The sequence below is a fragment of the Schistocerca serialis genome, chromosome 6, assembly GCF_023864345.2.
Source record: "Schistocerca serialis cubense isolate TAMUIC-IGC-003099 chromosome 6, iqSchSeri2.2, whole genome shotgun sequence".
In the NCBI taxonomy this organism is placed as follows: domain Eukaryota; kingdom Metazoa; phylum Arthropoda; class Insecta; order Orthoptera; family Acrididae; genus Schistocerca; species Schistocerca serialis.
This window is the reverse complement of record NC_064643.1, coordinates 130,936,207-130,962,359: the sequence shown is the minus strand read 5'-3', so window position 1 is coordinate 130,962,359 and position 26,153 is coordinate 130,936,207. Positions and strand designations below refer to the sequence as shown.

Below are 26,153 nucleotides of genomic sequence, written 5' to 3'. Positions count from 1 at the left end.
TATTCAGATACAGAGATATGTAAACAGGCAAAATATGGCGCTGCGGTCGGCAACGCCTATACAACACAAGTGTCTGGCGCAGTTGTTAGATCCGTTGCTGCTGCTACAATGGCAGGTTATCAAGATTTTAAATGGATTTGAACGTGGTGTTACAGACGGTGCACGACTGATAGGACACATCATCTCTGGGTTAACGATGAAGTGGGGATTTTCCAGTACGACCATTTCACGAGTGTACCGTGAATATCAGGAATCCGGTACAACAACAAATGTCCGACATCGCTGCGGCCGGAAAAAACTCCTGCAAGAACGGGACCAACGACGACTGAATGGATTCTTTCAACGTGACAGAAAGGTGCAAACCTTCCGAAAATTGCTGCAGATTTCAATGCTGGGCCATCAACAGCGCCAGCGTGCGAACCATTCAACATACCATCATCGATATGGGCTTTCGGAGCCGAAGGCCCACTCGTGTACCCTTGCTGGCTGCACGACGCAAAGCTTTACGCCTCGCCTGGTCCCATCAACACCGATATTGGACTGTTGATGACAGGAAACATGCTGCCTGGTCGGACGAGTTTCGTTTCAAATTGTATCGAGCGGACGGACGTGTACGGGTACGGAGACAACCTCATGAATCTATGGACCCTGCATGGCAGCAAGGGACTGTTCATGCAAGTGTACCAGTTTTTTTGGATCTTCATTGTAGTAAGACACTGATCGCATTCGCAAACAAAGAGATCGAAATGAAGTAATGTCTGATAGGTATGCAACACACCTAACATACCGATAACTCAGTTACCATCTTACTGACCGCGGCTACTCGCAAAACTGTCGTAGTTTACCATTACTTAGTCTACACTAGCCCACAGTAGTCTTAGACTCTATTTACGAACAATCATTCTTCGTAAGGTGGCTTGCTGATTATAGGTGGAGACGTAAATGAACAGGGAGCCAGCTATCTCGTGAAACAGTCTCGCCCAATTGTTTCGCGAGCAAGTCTCATCCTTCAGAAACGTAGAATGCATTTTCGCGACAGGACATATGTACCCGTCTGCCTCTCTCTCTCTCTCTCTCTCTCTCTCTCTCTACCTCTGATTATGAAGTACGAGAAAAGAAACAAATAACAACAATTCAACACACCCACCTGGTCGATGATGGTGTGGCCGATGATGCAGTACAGAGCGATCCCACTGAGAAAGACGGCCAGACTGGAGGCCGTGGACACCACTACCGCCATCTCGTCGGTCTCCAGTAGCACCTACGCAAGCAGGCATCAGTTTATATTTTTGATTTGGACTCAAGCGTGCTGAAGCTTTTCGTACAGTTGGAGTCATTCTTTCTTCTTGTATGGCTAAAACATCTGGCGTTTATTTTCTCTTTCTGTAATTTTTGTATTTTACAATGGATTATTGTTCGATTTTTCTATGAACGTTCTAATTTTGTAGTTGTGGCCCAGCATACAGAGAGGTGACGAAAGTCATGTGATATCTCCTAAATCGTGTCAGTCCTCCTTTTGCCTGGCATTGTATTGTGTATTGTGTATTGAACCGGGGACCTAGAAACAATGGAGAGGCTTCTTTCCCGCCATAGCCCTCAGTGGTTCACAACCCCACAACAGGCCACAGCAGTCCACCCACCCCACTGCTGCCCCACACTGAACCCAGGGCTATTGTGCGGTTCAGACCCTACCCTCCCCCCCCCCCCCCCCACATACACACACCGGGAACGTCTCATAAGCCGCACGGGGTGGCCCCTGGTCTGAGGCGCCTTGTCAGGGTCTGTGCGGTTGCCCCCATTGGAGGTTCGAGTCCTTCCTTGAGCATGGCTGTGTGTGTTGTCCATAGCGTAAGTTAGTTTAAGTTAGATTAAGTAGTGAGTAGACTTAGGGACCAATGTCCTCAGCAGTTTGGTCCCATAAGACGTTACAACAAATTTAAAAATAAAAGTCTCATAGCAGACATGGGTATCCCCAAATGTTTGCGTGGTAGAGTAATAATAGTCCGCACATAGGGGGAGACAGTGTTTGTGCAGCAATCACTGACATCATGTACCTCAGGCGGAATAAGGAGAACCAGCCCGCATTGGATGAGGTAGATGGAAAACCGCCTTCAAAACCATCCATAGCCTGGCCGGCACACTGGACCTCAACAGTAATCCGCTGGGCAGGTTCGTGGAGTGGACTGGGATGCCATCCCGCTTGGGAAGCAGAGCGTTAAACCGCACTGCTAGCTGGGTGGGCATCATTGTCTTATTAGACTTCCCTTACAAACCAGGAGCACTGAATCATCTAGAAACTAAGTAGGGATACATAAAGGGCTGCATAAGCTACAGAATATTTTCGCTCTACATAGTTATCCTCCTGTCTGCCTACAGCATTATGGGGCCACCAACAGTCTCTACAGTGCCTTGTTGACAACTTGGGTCCACGGCTTCGTGTGGTCTGAGCCACACTCGAACTGTACCATCAGCTCTTACCAACTGAAATTGGAAGTCATGTGTTCAGGCGACGGTTTTGCAGTCGTCTAAGATCCAACCAATATGGTCACGAGCCCAGAAGAGGAGCTGCAGGCGATGTAGTCCTGTGAGCAAAGGCACTCATGTGGTTCATCTTATGCCATACCCCATTAGCCCCAGATTTCGCTGCACTGTCCTAATGGATACGTTCGTGGTGCCTCCCACTCTGATTTCTGTGGGTATTTCATGTACTGTTGCTTGTCTGTTATCACTGACAACTCTACGCAAACGGCGCTGTTCTCGGTCGTTAAGTGAAGTCCACTGGCTACTGCGTTGTCTGTGGTGAGACATAATGCCTTAAATTTGGTATTCTCAGCACACGCTGGACGCCGTTGGTCTCGGAATACTGAGTTGGCTAACGATTTCCGGAATGGAATGTCCAATGCGTCTATCTCCAACTACCATTCCGCTCTGAAACTCTGTAAATTCCCGTTGTGCAACCACAATCACATGGGAAACTTTTCACATGAATCATCTGAGTACAAATAACAGCTCCACCAATGCACTGCCTTTTTATAATCTGTGTACGCGATACTACCGCCGTCCGTATACGTGCATATCGCTATCCCATGACTTTTGTCACATCAGTGTATCGTATCAGAGGTGTACAAGTTCTCCTTTCAGTCTACCTGCTCCTCTTACCTCTTCCGCAACCTGTGAAGCGGCTGAACCTGCCGCAACCTGAGGCACAGTGGTTACAGCACGCCAACTTGGGTTTCTGTAAGTGTACCAAGCATCACGGGACGCGTACAGCCTGCTGCACTTGATATCAGGTTGCGCTATCAATCTAATGTGAGTAAATAATAGCCAAATATATGTTTGCGTAGGAAGTTTCACTGCAGCTCAGCTATGTCAACGGCGGGAACAACAAAATGAACAAACCAAACAAAGAAGATTGAGGACAAATTAACATTTGGGAAAAATGTGCCAGTCACGAAACAGGGCCCAAGTTCAGCATAACAGAAGGTTTCATGTGTTTATGAGGCATCTTCAAATAAGTAGGTCTGTGTCTCGCAATGCAAACTGTGTAAAAAGTTACTAAACACTCACTCGGGAACCTCGAGTATTTTACTACACATTTTTAAATTTGACCATCAGTTTCCTCACTCAATAAGTATTTCGAAAGAGAACGAAGACAAGTGTGCGGGAATGTCTTAAGGACCTGAGGCCATTCAGCTGTACACAGGCCTTGTAAATTCAGAGCAAACATTAATTCAAATATTTAAAAAAAATGGCTCAGTGGATATTAAAAACTACATTCTGATGGTATGCAACGTAGTGCAAAGAAAGCTTAGTACGAAATAAAAGCTTATTCTTTCAGCTAAGTATATTTTAGATTAACAGAACTTGAAAAACGAACTTTGCGTTTGCTGAATCGCATTTGGGGAATTTAGAATGAACTATTTTGGCCGCTGGATTCATATTTAGCTGAAACACACTAAGATTACAGAAACTACACTTTCATAACCATACTTCAGTCGGCGTTGCAGTTTAAAAGACATCTTGAGTTCCTAAGTGCAAAGGATCTCGACTTTCAGAGATGCTTACTACAGAAAACATGTATTAAAGGTGACCTGATAGTCGTTCGGAGTGAGAACAGCCCGTACTAGACGAAACATGGTGAGGTTGCAGAGCAAACCGTTCATACAGAAATAAATAAATAAGCCCAAATTCAATGAGAAGGAGAAAAAGGAACAATAAAGTCCGTAATTCGGACTTGTCTTGCGTTACTCGGGTAAAGAGTTAAGTTAAATTAATCTTGAGTTAAGTTAAATTAATCTTGAAGAATCAAGCTTTCCAAGAGTTCTGGCAATTCCTATTATTATGGCCATGTTCGACAGATCTACACTGTCATCCTCGGTTCAGAAAGTTACAAAAACAACCATACAAAATGAAGCTCGCTTGAAGATACACGATTTCATATAACCAATGTGTACACTGCTTTGATGTTAGAAAGTATCTTGTAACATTATTAGATGTACATGCTTGTTACAATACTGAAAGTCACATAGTGATGTTGCATCAAATACAACTTGGCACGGAACATCAGCTTGTCACAAATAAAATAACAAACAGTTAAAACATACCACACTTTGTACTGATGTCTCTGCGCTAATCACTTGACACAAAAATGGCGACTTAGCTAGTATAATATTTTCACAGATAAGGAAGTACACAGTTGTTTATATAGTGGTGGCCGATAATCAATAAACATGCCACCCTGCAATTATGTCTTCTCTCCAATTTCAATAAAATTATTTTCAAGGTAATTTACATAACATTTTAAATTGCAACTTTAAAATATCATTGCCTTTGAAAATATACAGTTCCCCTTTAAGTAGTAAAATTTGCAATGCTCCAATGAAAAGCCCAGGAACTACACCATGGGGTCCACAATATTTTTCAATAATCCGCCTTGTGATTACACTGACAGGTTAACCTGTGATACTTTAATAAAGCCGCTGTACTTAGACCACAAGCCTTGCACCACTGGCATATAAAAAATAGAGTAGCTCATATTATATGGTGCAGAGAATTATGTGATCCTGATAGTATTTCATGGAGTGATTTTTTTATGGTCCTTGACTATGACCTGTATTTGTCTTGTGTATGATGACCTCCTCTGTCAGGACTTTTGATATGAGTTTGCACTGATGAGCTATGTTTATTGTATGCTATATTTACTGTAAATTTATTTTTATAAAACGACAGTTTATTATATGTGTCCAATTATAGGTGAGAAAGTATACTTCGTTGTAAATTTTACTTTTTAAAAATGACACATATATTTTCAAAACCCTACGTTTTTTTAAAGTTGCGATTTAACACTATGTAAATTGTCTTGAAAACAATTTTAATGAGATTGGACAGAAGAATTAATTGCAGTGTGGCACATGTACCGAAATTTATCAATTGTCAGGGGCTACCTTTATTGCCACTGTGATGTCGAGCGATTAGTGTATGCTGGGTCTTTGGCACAACATGTTATATGTTTCAATTGTGTGTTATTTTATTTCTGGCAAGCTAATGTCCTCTGGCATGTTTTATTTGACATAATATTACTATGTGTCTTTTAATATTGCAACAAGCCCATACATCTAATAATGTTACAAAGTATGTTGTAGCATTGAAATAGTGTTCACAGCAGTTATATGACATCATGTAAGTTCAAGCCACCTTCCCTTGGGATGTCTGTTTCTGTAACTTTCAGATTCTCTCAAAACCAGTCATAGTAACAAAAAGAATTGCTTGCCATATTGACAAACTTGGTTCTTCAAGAATAATACAATGTTTTCATGTTTACGTCATGTGAATTTCAGCTCTCAAATATCAGTAAGCCGGAACACCTCAATGCAAGTCTCAAAATTCTAGAGAAAATGGACCATGAAGTTTTCCGAGCGTCTTAAATACCCTTATATAAGGTCGAGTTTTTGTGTCAGGCAGTATGGCTTCGGCACAGAATGCTCGCTTACCGTATAGGTGTTCTGGGTTCGATCTCCAGCCAATGCGAACTGTTAAACAGCGGTGCATGTTCTACTAGCACTTTCGTGAAGCATAAGACACATGAGGAAGGAAAAAAAAATCAGTACCGTTCGAAAGTATAATTGCTTGTTCGAGTCCCATTTTGAGCACAATTTTCATCGTTTTTTATCTTTTAGTTCGAATACCTGTGTCATTTAAATATAAAATTCCTTAGAAATAGGCTATTTAACACATATCTAACGGTAATTATTACAAAATACAATTTTTCATCCTTAAGTGCTCTACGCTTCATGGAAATTCTTGTGGAACTTGTAGATGTGTTTGAAACTTTTCCATTGCTGGAAAACAAAGTGAGGGTCCAGCACTCTAGTACACATCTATGTAGCCCACCAGGAAGATGACCTTCCTTTAGGGTATCAAAGTTGCTCAGAAAAGTTCGAAGTCATTTTGCGTTGAATTATTTTGGTCGACTGATCTTTAAGTTCGAACTTAAAGTGCCATAAATATAAAAGTGCCATAAATGTAAAAAAATCCGAAAGCGCGATTTCCATGCGGCCTCCTTGCAAGTAGGATTAAACAGATAAATAGACACATTGCTTTTATGGCAAAATTATAGTCATGAGTTGTGGAATTCAGGCGAAAGTGCTTCCATTTTAAATTATTTGTGTGGTTTGGAAAGCTAAATGGTTCTTAAAAGCTAAACAGTCTGTTTCTACACCATTCTCCTTAAAACCATGCCTCCAGATGTCAGTCGGAATGGTACCAAACGTTGTCTGTCTACAGAGTATCAACCAGTACACCAATATAGTTTGTGCTATGCATTGTCATCCAGGAGAACATGCGTAAATGGTAAGTAATATGTACCACATGACCTATGCAATAGGATGTTTTTGTATGTTCTGGGCCAATAAACCAATCTAACAAAAAATAAAATATTACTTGTTAACACACACATTTTTTATTTTCCATAAGATTGATCTAATGATCCAGAACATACAAAAGCATCCTACCTTCCCTTTTACCTAATAATTATTAAATATAATAATAGCTATAATGAAAATCATTTATTTTATATACATTTCCCATAGGTGAACATAATAAAATAAACAAAATGAATTAGTTAACAAAGTACATTATTTTAATAAATCATATTGTGAATGTAAGTAAATAGTTAAAATGTATTAGTTAATAAATGTAAGTTATATTAAAAATTTTATTGATTTTCAAAAACTGCAAAACATCCTCACAATGTCCTGCAAACATTTTTCTGTGTTTCAGACTCCTCTGACCCTATGTACACAGCACTACATGAAGACTAAGTCTGAATTAACCAAACTGCTCCTTTTGTTTGGGCTGTGTGTTGGATGTTTTAGCCAATACATTATAATGACCTTTGATACGCGCACTATCATTGGTCAACAATTGAGTGAAGTTTGGCTGAAGTAAAGGAACTTGAAGAACGTATATATAGTATGGTTCAACTGACAAAGTATCTTCTAAAACTCAACTTCTGCATCAATTTATTTCAGGCCCAAATTCATTATTTTCTTTACATTATACCATTTTAAAATTGGAGAACAACCAGAACAATTGATGAGTATAATTTTGAACAATAAAATTAAAAACAAGAATAGAGAAAATTACATCTACAGTAAAGTATGCTCCCTCATCATAGTAAATGGAACTTACTTCAGTGCCTTCGGTTGACGGAAGTTAGAATTTAGGGAGTTCACACTAGCAATCATAGATGTCTATACTGTACTGAAAGTGCAGCTTGAAACATATAAAATACAACAAGTGGATAGCTTGTAACATATAAAATGCAACAAACCCAATTTTTTTTTATAAAATGCAAAACACCGAATTTTTTCTTCAAATACTTTCGTCTGGAAACTACAGTAGGCCGTATACCAAATTTCATCAAAATAACTTAATAAACAAAAAAGTCCATTTTCATGACACAGCACTTTTTTGCTGTAGATTAAGTGACGATTTCTCAGCCAAATATTAATCGATTTTAAAAATTCAAATTGATAACATAATCTACACTAAAAGAGCTATCCAGAAAAACATAATGAAACAAATCAGAAATCATTTAATAAGTAAGATACTAAAATTTTCAGTTTTTATTTTTTCTATCTTTCTTAAATGTTTCAGAAATGTGTATAAGCATGAAGATCACACTTTGATAATTTTTTTAGTATTTCATTCATTTATATAGAAGAAAATATTAATAATTAAAAATTTTCAGTAAGTAATCTATGTTCTACATCATATGTAAGATTCTTTTTGCCATACATAATTATAGGAGCAAGTGTATCATTTGGAATTATAAAGTTGCACAAAGTTTCATAGTAGTTTTCTGTGTAGTTACAAGATCCTTTCTACATCTCATATTGATTATGTAACTAATTAGTTATAAAACTAAATGGATTTATATCAGTATCTGATTTTACTGAAGTAAGTATTTTAAAATCTGGAAATGCATCATATGCTTTCCAAAAATTATCTGGTGGATTAATATTCCACATTTCTTGCGAAAAAACTTCGTTTCTATCATTTGGTGTTAAAAAACTTGAATAAAAGCCAACTAGTGAAACATTAGTATAACTACCACAAATTGGAATAGTTAATCTTCTTCTAAGTACTGAAGATGTAGCAAGTTGAAATAATCTACTCATTTACTACTGAAAAAAATTAAATAAATGAACAAAACAGATTGGGATTCAAAAGTAAGAATTCCAGAAAATAAGTTAGAAAACAGACCTGTTAAATTTTTACCACATTCTATTAGATGTGCATTAATTGGAACAAGTGGTTGTGGAAAAACAGTATTAATGATTGATAATTACATTTTAGCTCCAGGATTGTTAAAATGGAATAAAATTAAACATTTACGTATTTATTCAAAAAGTTTAGAACAACCAAAGTATCAAGAATTAATAAAACATTGTAAAAAAAAGAAGAGAAAATTAATGAAAACATTGTTAGTTTTATTGAAAATAATGAAGAAATTATTCCATTAGATGAATGGAAAGAAAATTCTGTTGTTGTATTTAATGATTTTGTTCTAGAAAATCTAGATTTTGTAAGACAATATTTTACTAGAGGAAGACATAAAGGAATAGATTGTTTTTACTTAGCTCAAACTTATTCAGAAATACATGAACAGTTAGTTAGAGACAATTTAATTTTCTTAATATTTTTAGAGAACATGGTACAAATTAAAATCATATTTGCCATGAGTGTGTTGGGGGATATTCAAAGTTTGATAATTTTAAAGAAATGTGTAGCAAATGTTGGAAAGATGAGTTTGGATTTTTCACAATAGATATATCTAGAAAATGAAATAAAGGTAAAAACACAAACATAAACATAAATGTAAACATTAAACATAAATGTAAATGTAAACATGAACATTAAACATCTATATAAATATAAACATAGACGTTAAACATAACCATAAACATAAAAAAACATAAACATAAATGTTAAAAATAACCAATGAAATTTATTCCTTAATAAATTTTTGCAAAGTATGATGAAGAAGTTGTTAAAAAAGGTAAACAAAATAGAAAGCAAGCTGAATAATTTAAAGAATAATTTAAGCTTTGGAAAACCAACCAGGAACACAATATGAAATATTTAAAAAGGAAAATCAACCTGTTATTGATGCTATCAAACAAGTAAAACAAGTAATTGAAGGTTTAAGTGATAATATTTTGAAAGCGATTGAAGAACATAGAGAAGCAGAAAAACAAATGGTTCCTTATCATCATAAAGAAAAGTATGATGATGTTTTTCCTACTTCATCAACACCTTCAGAATTTTTAGTTGAAAAAACTTGAAGACATGCTGAAAACAGTAGAAGAAAAGGAGAAATCAAAATTGAGTTGAAAACAGATGTTACCTCAAACGAATTATATTGGTCTAACAATAACAAAGTATATTGGTTCTATCAATGATAAAGTTCTGGATTACGGTTTGAAAATGGCAAACACTATATAGGAGATTCTGAAGTTAAATTTAACAATGATAAAATCTTAATCAATGGAAAAATTATAAAGCAACTGATGACTAAATGAAACTCTTGCCTGACAGTAAAGTTGAAAATGAATATGAAGAAGATGCATTAAACAACTATGAAGACATCTTAATATTAACAAATGCTATATATCAAAATAATGATCCGAATTCTAATCAAGTAGAAGAGAGAAATATAAAAATATATAATCCTAACAATATCGCTCAAGGGTTAGTTAAAAAATATAAAGATAAATCAATTGAATATATTTGGATGAATGATGTTAGACAATTAATTAATAGATTAGCAGTAATTCATGGTGAAGAATTAGCAGGAAATACAAATTATCATAATGAAAAAGTTAGTAATGCACAAATGTTAACAAATAAATTTAGCGATTTTACAATTGATAATCCAAAAGAATTCCATATTTATTTAGATTTTTAAATCGTCTTCAATATACATTTTGGAAAAGTGATAAATATGGAAAAGGGTTAGTAAACACTTTAATTAACAAATTACCACTTGGAATGCATCTTACAGGTTATAATTATTGTGGTCCAGGTACAAAATTAGAAGAAAAATTAGCAAATCCACTAGATGAGGCTTGTAAAAAACATGACATTACTTATAGAGATAATAAAGGTTTAGAAAAAGACATATAGCAAATAAAGAACTACAATTAGCTGCAAAAGGAAGATTTATACAAATGATGCTTTATTTGGTGCAAAAGTTGAAGCAACTGCTGTTACAGGAATAGTGTATGGAAAACGAAAATTAGGAATGGGATTTGATGTTGATGAAAATGGTTGGGAATTATAAAAATCTTTAAACTATATAAACAAACTTTATTAAATGTTTAACTATATAAATGGATAACTTTACAATTGATCATACTTTGCTACCTAGTGCAAAACAAAACCAAAATCAATTAAATTAAAGTTAAATTATGAACAATTAAATACAATTGAACCATTTTTAACAGATGTTCCAAAAAAAAGGAAAAACAAAAAGAAAGTTCGTGGAAATTTGTTTGTTATGTTAGACATTCTTGTTGTTAAAAATTTTTTGAATATCTAACAAAAAAGAAGGTAAAAGACTAACACAACATGAAAGAGATTTCTTCGATTATTATTAGCTGCATTACCGTATTTAGGAGGAACTGGTTCAGTAGTTGGTGGATCTGTAGCAATTGCAAATGCAGTTATAAATAAGAGGACAGCAGATAAAAAATAAGAAGGACAAAAGGGACATAATTTAGAAATGGTGAAAAAGGCAGGAACTGGAATAAAAAAAAACAAAATAAATTTCAAAAAGTAATTGATAAAAATCCTAATGCATTAGGTAATTTTGATACAGAAGAACTTACTAAACAATTAAAAATGAAAAACTTTAGTAGTTTATATATGATTGATGAACTGCCAATTAAACCATTTAAAATTGAATGTGGTAGAGGAAATTTAGATACACCTAATATTCCTGGTACACGTTGGATTTGTTATTCTAAAAACAAAAAATTGTTTCTGAATCATTTGGATGTAATATACCAAAACAATTATTAATGATTTAGGAAAAGATGAATTATATTACAATGCAGAAAGAATAAAAAATATTGAATTGGCCGTTTATGTCTATTTGTTTTAAAATTGCTTTGTGAGTATTACAATTTTAATGATATTTTAAATTTAACAAATGGAGGTTTTTGGAAATAAGATAGATCTACGAAATGAACAAGTAGTTAATACATCTACACTCGATTTAAAAAATATTGAAATGAGAATTAAACAACTACAATCATTAACAGATCCAAAGATAACTAATGCAATTAAACAGTTTCAAAAAAATTTTAATGTTATTTTTAATATAACTAGGGGTTATATTGGTTTTAAAAATAGAAGACTTTGCTACTGTAAATGATCCAATTGATCCAAAAGATGTAGTTAACAAACAATACTTACAAAAATAATATGTTGTAAAACCAGAATAAAACAACATTTTTACATTATTTAATAATTATTTTACCAAAAAAGAAGTAGAAAAAGCTTTTACAGATTTTTTTCTCAAAAACATATTAAAATCTATACTTAGAACAGTCAAGTAATCTCAAAGAAAATGTATATATAAAAAAAAAATTGAATTTACTTTTCCAACAGCTGGTGAACTAAAAATATTCAAATTTGAATATATTTTCATACTTAAAAGAATTATTGCTGTTGCTGAACATACTAATGGATATTTAAACTTTAATGATTTTGATATATCAGAAAGTTTAGATAATGAAGTATATTAATAATTAAATAATAATAATCAATCAATACCAGTACACACATCAAGCATTTGATTTGTACAATTAAAAGATTCTGTTATAGATTGTGTTAAAACTTTTCCAGTTGATGTAAAGTTTATTATATCTGGTGAAATAATTTATAAGTTAATAAATTTTTTATCTATATAGATGGAACATCATATTTCACATGGCTATCTTATTTATTGTTTAAACTGTAAAAAGTTTACTGATACACATAGTACACACACAGCAACAACTAAAAATGGAAGCCAAAGAAATGAAGGTCTTTGTATAATATGTAAAAGTAAAAAGGGTAAATTTTATTAAAAAAATTTGTAAATGGTGAAGGTCTAAATAATAATAATATCTGTGAAAATATAATTCATGAACTACATAAACCAATTAGAAAGAATTTTAAAAGAAATGTTTTTCTTCTAATATAGATGATTTACGGCAAGCTGATGTAGTTGAAATGGATTCTGGTTATTTGAAAGGTATTCTTAAAATTAAGAAAGGCTATAAATATTAATATCTGTTATTGACGTTTTCTCAAAATTTGCTTGGGCTGTTCCTATTAAAGTTAAAACAGGTAAGAATGTGATTGACACTTTTCAAAAAAAATTTATAGATAGAAAACCAAATAATTTACAAACGCATAATGATAAAGAATTCTATAACAAAGAATTTAAAAAAATTATGAAGAATTACACCAATAATCATTATTAAAAAATTTTCAAAATTACAAGCATCTGTTGTTAAACGATTTAACAGAACACTTAAAGTAATGATGTGGAAGAAATTTGCTTGATAAGGAATTTATAAATGGTTAAATTTAGTTAAAGATCTAATTGACGACAAAAACAGAGTTCAACGAACTATAAAAATGAAATCAATACAAATTAATGAGAAATATTTACAAATAAGTAACATTGCATATAATGAAAAAGCTAAATTTAAAACAGAAAATAAAGTTATATTTGTAAACTTAAAGCCCTTTTTGAAAAAGGAAATAAAACTAATTGATCACCAGAAATATTTGAAATTGAAGATGTTATTTACTCTAATGCAATCACACATAAATTGAAAAATATGAAAGGCATTTTTATGAACAAGACCTACAGAAAACAAAAATCCAGATGTTTACTTAGTTGAAAAAGTTTTAAAAAAGAAAGGTAATAAAGTTTAAGTTAAATGGTTAGCTTTTGATAATTCACATAATAGTTGGGTAAATGAAGCTAAAGCAGTAGCAGACTATCCTGCTTCAGCTGATGGTCATTTTATATAAGTTCAGATTGATGAAGACTAACCATATCATTAATCAATTTTTCTTGTGTATAGTTATTTTAAATTTTAAAATAGTTCAGGTGACAGACAAATCTTAAATTTTCATTCATTTGTATTACAGATTCATTGAATTAGGATTATAATTTAATCTTAATATTTCTTTACAATTTGCATGTCTATCTTCGATTTTATATAGTTGTAGTTGTTGTATACAATAATGTTTGTGTTTTATTCAATCATTGTAAAAAGTCTTAATTTTATGTTCTGCATGTCTTCTAATTGATGGTAAAACTTCATCAGTAACCCATCTTTTAAATTGTTAAGCTCCTTCTTTGTTTGATTTTAAAATTAAAGAATATAATCCAGATTCATTGATGGAAATAGTATGTTTATCAATACTTGAAGTGGGCTCACAAAACTCGATGCTCAAAATATTAGCAAAATTTGCTTTATTTTCTAAATAAACATGTTTAATCATAGCATCATTTGTGTTTTTGTATTCTAAAATCACAGCAACATCCTTATCTTTAAATGATGGATTATTTTCTACATCAATAATCATGAAAACTTGCTTATTGATGTTAGTAAGCTTATTGCTGATGATATCTACAATCCTTTTCATTTAAAAGAAATATTTTTTATTAGTATTCACAAAATAAATATTAGCTGAAATTTATGGTTTCTACTTATGATTAAATTTAATTGTAAATGAATTATCTTTATGTATTATATTATTTTAATTCTATTTAAATGAAGATACTTCTGTTGTTACTGTTTGTGACAATAATAATAGCTGCACCAGGCTTCGAACTGCAAAAGAACAATGTTCCTACATATTTATTTGATTGTGGTTATTTAGATATTTCACCAAAAACTGAAATAACCCAAGTTAGTGATGAATTATGAAAAGAATCATTAATGTTACTTCAACTAACACACAAACATGAGGTTACTCATCAATTATGTGAAGAAATTTTACATTTTACCAACAAACCTATCTATGGTGTAAAAGATTCATTTGATAATTATAGAACTAGTATGTCTAAATCGAATAAAAAGAATGTAAAGTGGAATTATAAAGAAGCAAAAAAAGAGTACAGGAATTAACAGATACGGCTTTTAGCTTATGGAGGAAATATAGTGGTATTCAATTTATTCATAATATCAATTATCCTGATATTTTAATTATAGGTGAAAGACGAATATATTTATATGAATTTAATGGTCAACATTGTCCAAAGAAGTTAGATGGAAAAGGTAATGTGAACGGTCATTTTTTTTCTAATAGTAGTAAATATCCATTAGAAATACATATGGACAAAGATGAAAACTGCTACTTGGAAATTGACAAAAATTCATCAAACTATGAAACAAATCTATTTGAAGTTTTAGTTCATGAAATTGGCCATGCAATAGGTTCAGAACATTCAGATGATTTTGAAAAAATAATGTATGCTTATTATAATGGTTCACATTTAGAATTATATCAAAATGATATTGATGCTATTCAAAGTTTGTATGTAACACAAGCAAACAGACCAACAACTACAACAATTACTACTACTGCTACTACTACTACTACTACTACTACTACTACTACTACTGCTGCTGCTGCTACTATATCACCAACTCAAATTGAACCAATTGAATCATTACATGAACTTAAGAAATTTGATCACCTACTATTTGCAACTGGAAGTTTGTATATTTTTCATAATAAGTGGGTTTCGATAAATAAGAATAAACCTAAATTAATAACTAAATGGTTGACATTTTTTCCACGAGATTTACAAAAATATATGGAATATATAAAAGGCAAAATGGTGGAATTGTAATTTTTGTTGACAATATGGTTGATATGTTAGATTAACACATTACAATTAATTTCAGGATATCCAAAGTCAATTACTAACACAGGATTATTTTTAAAAAAATTTATGGAATAGTATAGTAAATAGTTATGCAGGTAGAACATTTTTATTTTTTAACAAATATATCTATGTAGAATTAGATGAATGCACTTTTACATATAAATCAAAGGGAAATATAACTAGAGAATTTCCAGGATTACCATCAAATTAAATTCCACATTTGGTTACATAAATGGTTGGTTGTATTTTTCAGTGATGATACATTCTAAGAAGATAGTGATTTTACAAAAAAATAAGTTAGAGCTGGTACAACTGATTTATCTTTGTTTGGTATTGATTGTCATAAAACATCTGAAGTAATTGCTAAAGTAATAAATATATTGAAAGATACAGTACGTAAGTTAGAGAATTTTACATTTTTCTAAATCTAATAAAATTTTTTTTCGTATAAATGGCAAACTACACTAAAAGTAACTTATGTACTAATTGAGGTATGTGAAAAAAATATCGATCGTTCTATTTGTTTAAGTGATTAAAATAATAATCAACTTCTTAAAACAAATTGAATTCATATTTTTCATAAAGAATGTATTGATGAATGCTTAAAGGAAAAAGAAAATTGTCCATTTTGTAGAACTATTATTAAAAACAAAGTACCAGAAAAAATTTAAATAATTGATTTTAGTTCTATGTTTGATGCTTTAAATGATTCAGGATATTATGGCGAGTATGATGATTATTAATATACTTTTTTACTGGTCTAATAAATTTTATTGTATATAAATGGAGCAAGTTCAACAAGATTGTTCTGTGAAAACTAAATTTTGTAAATATTGTAATACAGAGAAATCAATTGATTATTTTACTTTACAAAAATTCACTAAACTTGGTTATAGAACTAGATGTAGGCCATGTTTAAATAAATATAATGGAGAAAATTACCAAAAAAAGCGAATTTCTTGAAAAAGAAATATAAAATTTGTCAAGAAATTAAAGATTTATATTGTTTTTATATAAATCCATCACATACAGATAAACATAATAATAAATATAAGGAATTTACCTTAGAATATATTAAGAATAAGGAAGCTTTAACTTTAAATAATAATCCTTTATGTGTAATTATCTGTCTATCTATTAAATAATTATAATTTTATGAATAAAAATAATTTATACAAATTTTAGTAATTAATAGAAGGGGAAAGGAATTGATTGTTAAACTAAGTAGTAAACTAATTAATAAACTAATTGTTTAAAAACAAATTGTTTTAAAGATAAATAATTATCTAATTGATTGTTAAACTAAATAGTGTACTAGTTGATTGTTAAACTTAATAATACATTAATTCTCTTTTTGATTAATTATTTATTTAATAATAATCCTTATTCATCTACTAAATAATTATCATTTTATTCCAAAAGTATTTTTTACAAATCTAATAATTTTTTTGTAGTAAATGGAAGAGAAAAATGGGAAGCAACATTGCTGCTCAACTGCAAAAATTAAATGTTCTAGACTTCGTGAATTTTGTTGAATAAATAATTAACGATTATATTCAAGCTTTTGTAAATCTGATTTAATTACATTTATTATTAGTAGTCATTCAATTAGTATTAGGAAGCATTCAAATATTGTTAGAAATAATACACCTTTAGTAAGTGAAAATAATACATCTAAAAATAATATGAGTATTGTTGAAAATATTAGTCTACAATAAGTGAAAATCATAATAATTATTTAACTGAAGTAAGTAATAATTTTAATAGTATTGTTATTATTTATATACCTGTACAAGATAATAGAAATATTGTTAAAAATTATAAACCTGATGGTAACTTTGGAAAAAGTTACCATTTTATGATATTTATGATGTTTTTCTAACTAAAGAAGATATCCCATTGAAAGGCAAATTTAAATATTCTACAAATAAACTTGAAAAACCAAGAGATAGAAAAAGAGTTATAGATTCCTTAGTTGAAAAAGCATTTGCAGACAGATTACAATTTATAACTTTAGAAAATAGTAGAGATATACTTGATCCTAAACAATTCTTAAATGCAGTAAAAATTTTTTTTAATTGTTAAGGAATATTTGTATGTACGTTATTATTAAAGATACATTTTCATTTATATTCTGAATATAAATTAGAAACAGATCGAATAAATAAAAAAGTTCAAGTATTTAGACAACAAACACCAAACTATATTATTTATACAGAAAAGGATTTTAAATAAATTAAAAATGATTAAAAACATATTTTAGAAAAAATATTTAATTTTTGAGCACAAGGATTAGGATGCTAATTAAATAGAATTATTGGTTTATAAGTAGCAATTAAAAATCTTATATTGAATTACCAGATATAATCAAGAATATGAAAGCATGTGTCAATGTAAAAAATAATGATCGGATGTGTTTTCTACGGGCTTTGTTTCCTGTAGATGATCATTGTGATAGAATAACAAAATTTAAAAATGTTAGTCTAAATCTTGATGAAAAACTTGAAAAAATTGAATTTTTCTTTACTAGCTGATCATATACCAAAAATATAAAATAGAAATAATGTATCTATTAATGTTTATTTATTTGATGATTATAATGAAGAAAACTATCAGGTATATCCATTAAAAATAAGGAACTCTAAAAAAGAAAAACATGTAAATCTACTTTATTTCAAGATACATAATAATTCAGATTATTGTTATGTAAAAAATTTATCTAGACTTGTATGAAGTCAAATGACTGAACATACTGAAGTAAAATTTATTTGTGATTTATGTTTACTACATTTTAATACTAAAGAAAAATTAGATAATCATACAACAAACAGTTTAACTAATAAACCATTATAAGTTGAAATGCCAGGTGAAGGAGAATCCGTTTATTTAAAAATTATCAATTTCCATAAAAAGGTCTATTTGTTATTTATGCTGGTTTTGAAAGTTTACTTTTGAAAATGGGTAATTATGAACCAAATCCAGAAACACCATTTACACTGAAATATCAAAAATGTGAACCAAGTTGATTTTGGTATCATATTAAATATATATATGGAAATTATAAAGATGCTGTTGTTTATAGAGGACTAAATTGTCATAAATACTTTATAGAATGGATCAAACAAGAAGTTGATGAAATTGGATGAATATATTCTGAAACTGAGGAAATGAAACAATTTACAAATGACGAAAATAAAATACATAATAACTGTAAATATTTTACATTATGTAAAAGTCATTATAAAAAAATTAATTGAGAAGTTCATTATAATGATCTTTTAACTGGTAAATGTATTACTCCATTATGCATTACAAGTAATTTAAAACAACATCTTGATTTTGTACCTATTTGGTTACATAATTTATCTTGTTATGATTCATACCTTTTTGTAGAAGAACTTGGTTATGATAATAAAAAAATAGAATATATACCAAACAATAAAAGTAAATATATTAGTTTTGGTAACAAATTAAATAAAAATCAGTTAAGAAATATTAAAAAGTATCTTTCTCTAGAATTGTTTAATCTACTAATTAGAAAAGGTGTTTATCCATATGACTACATGGATTCTTGGAAAAAAATTTGAAGAAACACAATTACCATTAAAAGATAAATTTTATAGTGAATTAAATGGTTGTGACATAAGTGATGAAAATTATGAACATGGACCATTAGTTTGGGAAAAATTCAATGTTAAAAATCTTGGTGAATATCATGATTTATATGTTTAAGCTGATGTATTTTTGCTAAGTGATGTTTTTGAAAATTTAGAAAAACATGTATACAAACATAATGTAGATCGTTCTTGATATTTTACAGCAGCAGGTTTATCTTGAATTGCAATGTTAAAAATTACTGATCAAAAACTTTTAATTATTATATGATTATGATTTGCTTATAATGGTTGATTAAAAAGAATAAGATGTGGAATTTCACAATATTGTAAAAGATGTGTAAAAGGAAATAATTAATATTTTAAAGATTTTAATAATAAAGAAATATCAAACTATATAATGTATCTGGATGCAAATAATTTATATGGTTATGCTCTGAACCAATATTTACCATATGGTGGAATGAAATGGGAAGAAGGAAATAATTTTAATTCTATGAAAATATATGCAATTTCAAACAACAGTCAAGATGGATATACAGGGTATTACAAAAAGGTACAGCCAAACTTTCAGGAAACATTTCTCACACACAAATAAAGAAAAGATGTTATGCGGAAATGTGTCCAGAAACGCTTAATTTCCATGTTAGAGCTCATTTTAGTTTCATCAGTATTTACTGTACTTCCTCGAGTCACCACTAGTTGGCGCAATTGAAGGAAGGTAATGTTGACTTCGGTGCTTGTGTTGACATGCGACTCATTGCTCTACAGTACTAGCACCAAGCACATCAGTACGTAGCATCAACAGGTTAGTGTTCATCACGAACGTGGTTTTGCAGTCAGTGCAATGTTTACAAATGCGGAGTTGGCAGATGCCCATTTGATGCATGGCTTAGCACGGGGCAATAGCCGTGGCGCGGTAAGTTTGTATCGAGACAGATTTCCAGAACAAAGGTGTCCCGACAGGAAGACGTTCGAAGCAATTGATCGGCGTCTTAGGGAGCACGGAACATTCCAGCCTATGACTCGCGACTGGGGAAGAGCTAGAGCGACGAGGACACCTGCAATGGACGAGGCAATTCTTCGTGCAGTTGACGATAACCCTAATGTCTGTGTCTGAGAAGTTGCTGCTGTACTAATTAACATTGACCACGTCACTGTATGGAGAGTGCTACAGGAGAACCAGTTGTTTCCGTACCATGTACAACGTGTGCTGGCACTATCAGCAGCTGATTGGCCTCCACAGGTACACTTCTGCGAATGGTTCATCCAAAAATGTGTCAATCCTCATTTCAGTGCAAATGTTCTCTTTATGGATGAGGCTTCATTCCAATGTGATCAAATTGTAAATTTTCACAATCAACATGTGTGAGCTGACGAGAATCCGCACACAGTAGTGCAAACACGTCATCAACACAGATTTTCTGTGAACGTTTAGGCAGGCATTGTTGGTGATGTCTTGATTTGGCCCCATGTTCTTCCACCTACGCTCAATGGAGCACTTTACCATGATTTCATATGGGATACTCTACCCGTGCTGCTAGAACATATGCCTTTACAAGTACGACACAACATGTGGTTCATGCACAATGGAGCTCCTGCAAATTTCAGTCGAAGCATTCATACGCTTCTCAACAACAGATTTGGTGACTGATGGATTGGTAGAGGTGGACCAATTCCATGGCCTCCACGCTCTCCTGACCTGAACCCTCTTGACTTTCATTTATGGGGGCATTTGAAAGCTCTTGTCTACGCAACCCCGGTACCAAATGTAGAGAATCTTCGTGCTCGTATTGTGGACGGCTGTGGTACAATACACCATTCTCCAGGGCTGCATCAGCATATCAGGGTTTCCATGGGATGGAGGGTGCATGCATGTATCGTCGCTAACGGAGGACATTTTGAACATTTCCTGTAACAATGTGTTTGAAGTCACGCTGGTACGTTCTGTTGCTGTGTGTTTCCATTCCATGATTAATGTGATTTGAAGAGAAGTAATAACATGAGCTCTAACATGGAAAGTAAGTGTTTCCAGACACATGTCCACATAACATATTCTCTTTCTTTGTGTGTGAGGAATGTTTCCTGAAAGTTTGGCTGTAGGTTTTTGTAACACCCTGTAATTTTGTATACAATATGTTATATTTCAAGCTAAAATTTATGAAAAGAAATTATTTTATTTTCATTGTTACAATAGATATGTAATATCTCTGAATGTACAATTAAATTTTTTTAGAAACATTTGAAATTTCGAAATATTTGGCACACTTAAAATTTTTATTATTGATGGTGCAATCTAGTACGGTTTATTATGTTTATTTCTGAATTCGTTTACGAAATAATAATCTAACCTAATAGAAATTCATTTGTCAAGAAAAATGGTAAACCCTTTGGAATATTGATATTACTTCAGAGTGAGGTAGTAGTAAGCATGCCCCTGATGTGATCAGACGTGTTAATGTACTCTGGACGAACAATGTAATTTCGGCTTTGTTAATGTGAAAAACCAAAAGGCAGTGTGATATAGTAAAATGTGAGACAGTAAATTATCGTAAAAACAAAAATCCTTCAACGACATTTTTCAAAATTATGTGGATCAATTGAACCATGAGAACCTAAAAATCACAGAATTTCAGCTTCAAGAATCGGACCCCTAGGCATGAAGAATTGGAGCTAACTATGGGAGAAAAGATAAGTAAAAAGTTTATTTCAAATCTTAGTACTCTAGGATCTTGTGAGAAGACTTTACCATAGTGGACAGCAGCCTCAACAAAGAAGGGAGGGGCGGATTACAAGGTAATGCATCTGGGAAACCTCTGGAGGTAACGTGTTCGTGGAAAGTTGCATTAGGCAAATCTTTCACTGCGAGAGCGACAGGCGTTGCACCATCTTCATGAAAGCAGAGGTTTTCAAGCAGTTGTGCTCTTCCACAGCTGTGGTACAGCGAGCACAATGGCTCTTCGTGCACAACATGCCGTTTAGCAGTACCCCAATTTCGGCTGTTCTGTGTATTCACCGCACCATGCAGTGTAAAATGCGCCTCGTAACTCCACAGAATATTGCCGGGTCATCAAGTTATGCATGTCAGAAACTGAAGAACAAATTCAGAATGTTGCTGCGACCTATGAGGTTTCAGCTGCTGCACCCACTGGATCCTGTATGGGTACCGCTGCAAAGCTTTGCGTGCTGTTCACCATGGGATGGACACTTATTGTGAGACTGCACGGTCACTAGCGCTATCTGGGGCACGTGCTGCTTGTCATCCACAGCAGCAGCAACCTGCACCGGAATAGGATGCCTTTTTCTTCCTGGTGGCACACCAAACTCAATCGTGTATTAGATTCTTTAAGACATTTCATGGTATCTGGCATCTCGCCAGACTTTAGAGTCGGCGATACTCTCTCAATGCAGCACTGTAATTGCTGCTGTTCATATAAAACAGTTTACCAACAGTGCACTCTCTCTCTTCTCAATAGCCATACTCATCGCTCACGTTATGGCTTGTCAAATGACAGCGATGGTGTCATAAAAACTGTGGATAGCGCTAGATTTGCACCTAGTGATCCAAATTGGAATAAATTTTTTCCAGCGTATTGCGGTTCCGCGTTAACGCATTAGCATATCTACGAAGTTTCGCCACCACACTATAATTACAAACCACACTGGACCTCCACGAGTAGCTGCACTTTAATTATAACCATCCGATACTCCAAAGTATTTCAAATTTTGGCCATAATGAAATTTTCACATTTGTAAGCAGATATGCTGTATTTAAATTTGTCGTGCAGTACCTACCACAGAAATGACGAAGATATGAGAGCAGACGTTAATCATGTTGACGAACAGGTGGATGTAGACTGAGGTGCTCATTATCTGCTCCAGCTCGCTCACTGCCCTGAAAAGTAAGCGAAGTTCTTATTTGGTAAAAAGAACTTTGCTGAAATACTTACTTATTGTAAATAAAATATGCGAATGAAAATTTACATAGGAAGGGGATAAGACGCAACTATTATTATTAGATAGTAATGGATGGCTACCGTACTGATTAAGCTATAACATCCACTTACACATCATAGCTTACTGACATGTAAACAATGTGAGTCGCGTGAGAGGTACCACCCCTTTTATTTCGTGATTCGTTCAAGACATCGAAATGAAGCTTTAGATAAACGAAGTACGCAGAATAGCACACAATTTGCGTTACTAATCCTCTTAATCTGTGTATCAACCGAGATATTTAACCAGGTATACTATTTTTAAATGAACAATGTACTCGGAAAGCTCTTTGAAAAAGACTGTGGTATTGTCCAAAGATCGTCGTGCCACACCAAAGTAGGCAACGCGAATCGGTGCCACGGACATTCCGCAGCAACCAATAGGAGGCACTTCAACATCGTGTCGTTCATGCAAGTGCTCTGCCCAGATCGTGACGTCATCTGAAGGAGTCAGCATCATACCGTAGGACTAACGAGATGTTCAAGTTTCTGTGGAAATGTACTTTCGTAAATGTTGCATGTTATACTTCAAGAGAATCGTTTGTTAATTAGTGCATCAAGAGTTGCTTTAATGGTCACTTAAAGTTGTACATCGTCAAGCGCATCCTGTTTCAAAGAACCGTGACAAAGTTAAGTAAATCTTTTATTCCTTTATGTTATAAAGTGAACTAATACTTTGTGTTTTCTAGTTTGATGAGCCTCCAGCCAGAACAATCAAAGAACTCGCAGCTATGGCTGGACGAAAGTAGTTTCGTCTGGTCACAACAAAGACGATCACAGTGACATAACGCTTAATGTTGGTGTTGAAACTTTTCACATAAGTACCGATATCCGAGAAAATTATTAAAAATGAAGGCAGCTATTGCAGTGAAAACATTACCGAATGGGGCTCTAATGCCCGACTCCGCCGCTATATGAACCCAGAAGATAGGTCTACACTACTGAGAACTAATGTTTTCGTTTCTTCTTGGCCCTACTTTATACTACATAGATACCAGATCAGCTAGGGTGTGCTAACTATACGCTAATTTGTAGTGTACCCGAAGGGGTTTAGGCAAACTATATCAAATCTGTGTACATACTCGTGTTTAAGTGGACAGGTTTCGTGAAAACAAGTAAAAAGTCTAAATGCTTATTGCAACGACGGAGGCTGGCATGAAATGAAAGCAAGAGATATGTGCTAAAATTAAAAGGCGAGGCACCTGAGATCGGCTATTGCGATGTAAAAAGGCGAAGCGCCTGAAATTGACTATTGCGATGTAAAGGCATTTACATCGCCTTCACATCGCAATAGTCGATTTCAGGTGCCTCGCCTTTTAATTTTAGCACATACCTCGGATACTTAAACGAAAAGTTTCAACGCCAATTTTAAGAAGCATCATATCACAGTATTCGTCTTTGCAAGAGTTTTCGATTGTCATCAAAACAAGTATATTGTTCAATTAAATAACTATACTTACTTAAAAATCTAGGGTGATGCAAGTGTTAAGACGCTTAAAAGTAAAACAAAATTGCGTACCCCTCGATGTTGTATCATTTGCTGAAAACCTCGTTTCGATATCTTGAACCGTTAAAGTAATAAAAGGAGTTTTTCCGAGTTACGACACTGCCCATGCCACCACTTCCAACAATCCATAGAACTCTCAAAGCTAGTTAAGATTCTCTCTGTATGTAGTTTTCCTACGGGTGCATTTAAAATTCGAACGATTTTTTCAATTATTATACAAGTTTGGTAATTAATTGGTCTTCTGCCGTCTTATCGTTCCATTTCTAACACACTGTGGGCTGGAGTAAACGAATTTTTCTACGTGTATAACAATTCTTCTGTTGTAATAATTTCTCGTTTATGACTGCATTTTTTATACAGATAATCCATTATTGTGGATTAATGGCTGCCAAAGCGAAAAGGCTGCTTCAGCTTTCAATCGTACTGAAGAATACGTTCAAATTATGCGAAAATTGTACTAAGTGTTTCTTGTTTGTTACCGTCCCGTCGGTATATTCATACAGCAAGATTCGGTTAGGAACACGTGCAGTAAGCTAAGAAGTCTGACGCTGTTACGGTTATCTCCTCTGGAGGTGAGAAATTACTTACGTATGGGAAGCGAAGAAAGCAACACAAAAGCCGTCCTCTCACGGGACTTGAGAACGTACGTGGACTAGCAGCTGGCGACGTCATAGCGTGGAATTCCACCCACGTATCACTGCACTGTGGAGCGAAAAATAAAGACCTGTCGTGTCAGATTTTTGCATCATGGAGAGGGAAGTGGCCAGTGAGATGAGACATCGTTTTATTTTATAAACGGGACATGGGAGCCATCAAACTATATAGCGTTAAAGAATGTATTTGGTAGGTTTCTTTCTAACAGAGTCCGTGGTATGAATATTAACTGTTTCAGAGCATCAGAAAACCGAGGATCTTTCGGAAACGCCTAGTTTTAGCTACGATTTTTTCTGATAAACTTACGGCAAACTGCATATTCATACGTAGAGGTTTCCTATAGTTGATGTTCTAAATGTTAATAACTTGTGTGCTCCCTCTTTCTAGTCAGGTTTTGCCTCAAATTTCTGTCCTCCAGGATTCTATTCAGTACCTCCTCATTAGTTACTTCAATCTTCAGCATTTTTCAGTAGCACCACATTTGTCGTTTATCTTCCACGTATAACTTCCATACATGGCTACACTTCGGACAAATACTTTAAGAAAAGACCTCCTGTCATTTAAACCTATATTCGATGTTAACTAATTTCCCTTATTCAGGAACCCTTTTCTTTCCATTTCCAGCCTACATTTTATATCCTCTCTACATCGCACATCATCAGTTATTTTGCCGCCCAAATAGGAAAACTCAGCTACTACTTTAAGCGTCTCGTTTCCCAATCTAATTCCCAAAGTATAACTAGATTTAATTCGACTCTATTTCCTTATCGTTGATTTGCTATTGTTGTTCATTTTATATCCTCCTTTCAAGTCACTATCCATTCTATTCAGCTACTCTTCCAATTTCTTTGCTGCCTCTGACAGAATTACAATCTCATCGGCAAACCTCAACGTTTTTATTTCTACTCCCTGGACTT

At 33.1% G+C, this 26,153-nt stretch overlaps 1 protein-coding gene across 1 annotated transcript in view; it reads right to left on the bottom strand.

Moving 5' to 3' along the window:
- LOC126484688 (putative odorant receptor 71a) overlaps nt 1-26,153 on the bottom strand; it is a 218,683-nt gene that overhangs the window by 17,838 nt on the left and 174,692 nt on the right. Inside the window, exons 4-5 of the mRNA XM_050108283.1 lie at nt 22,876-22,975; nt 1,148-1,261 (exon numbers count right to left, since the gene is read on the bottom strand). Of these exons, the coding sequence (XP_049964240.1) occupies nt 1,148-1,261; nt 22,876-22,975 (214 nt within the window). The remainder of the gene's footprint in view (nt 1-1,147; nt 1,262-22,875; nt 22,976-26,153) is intronic.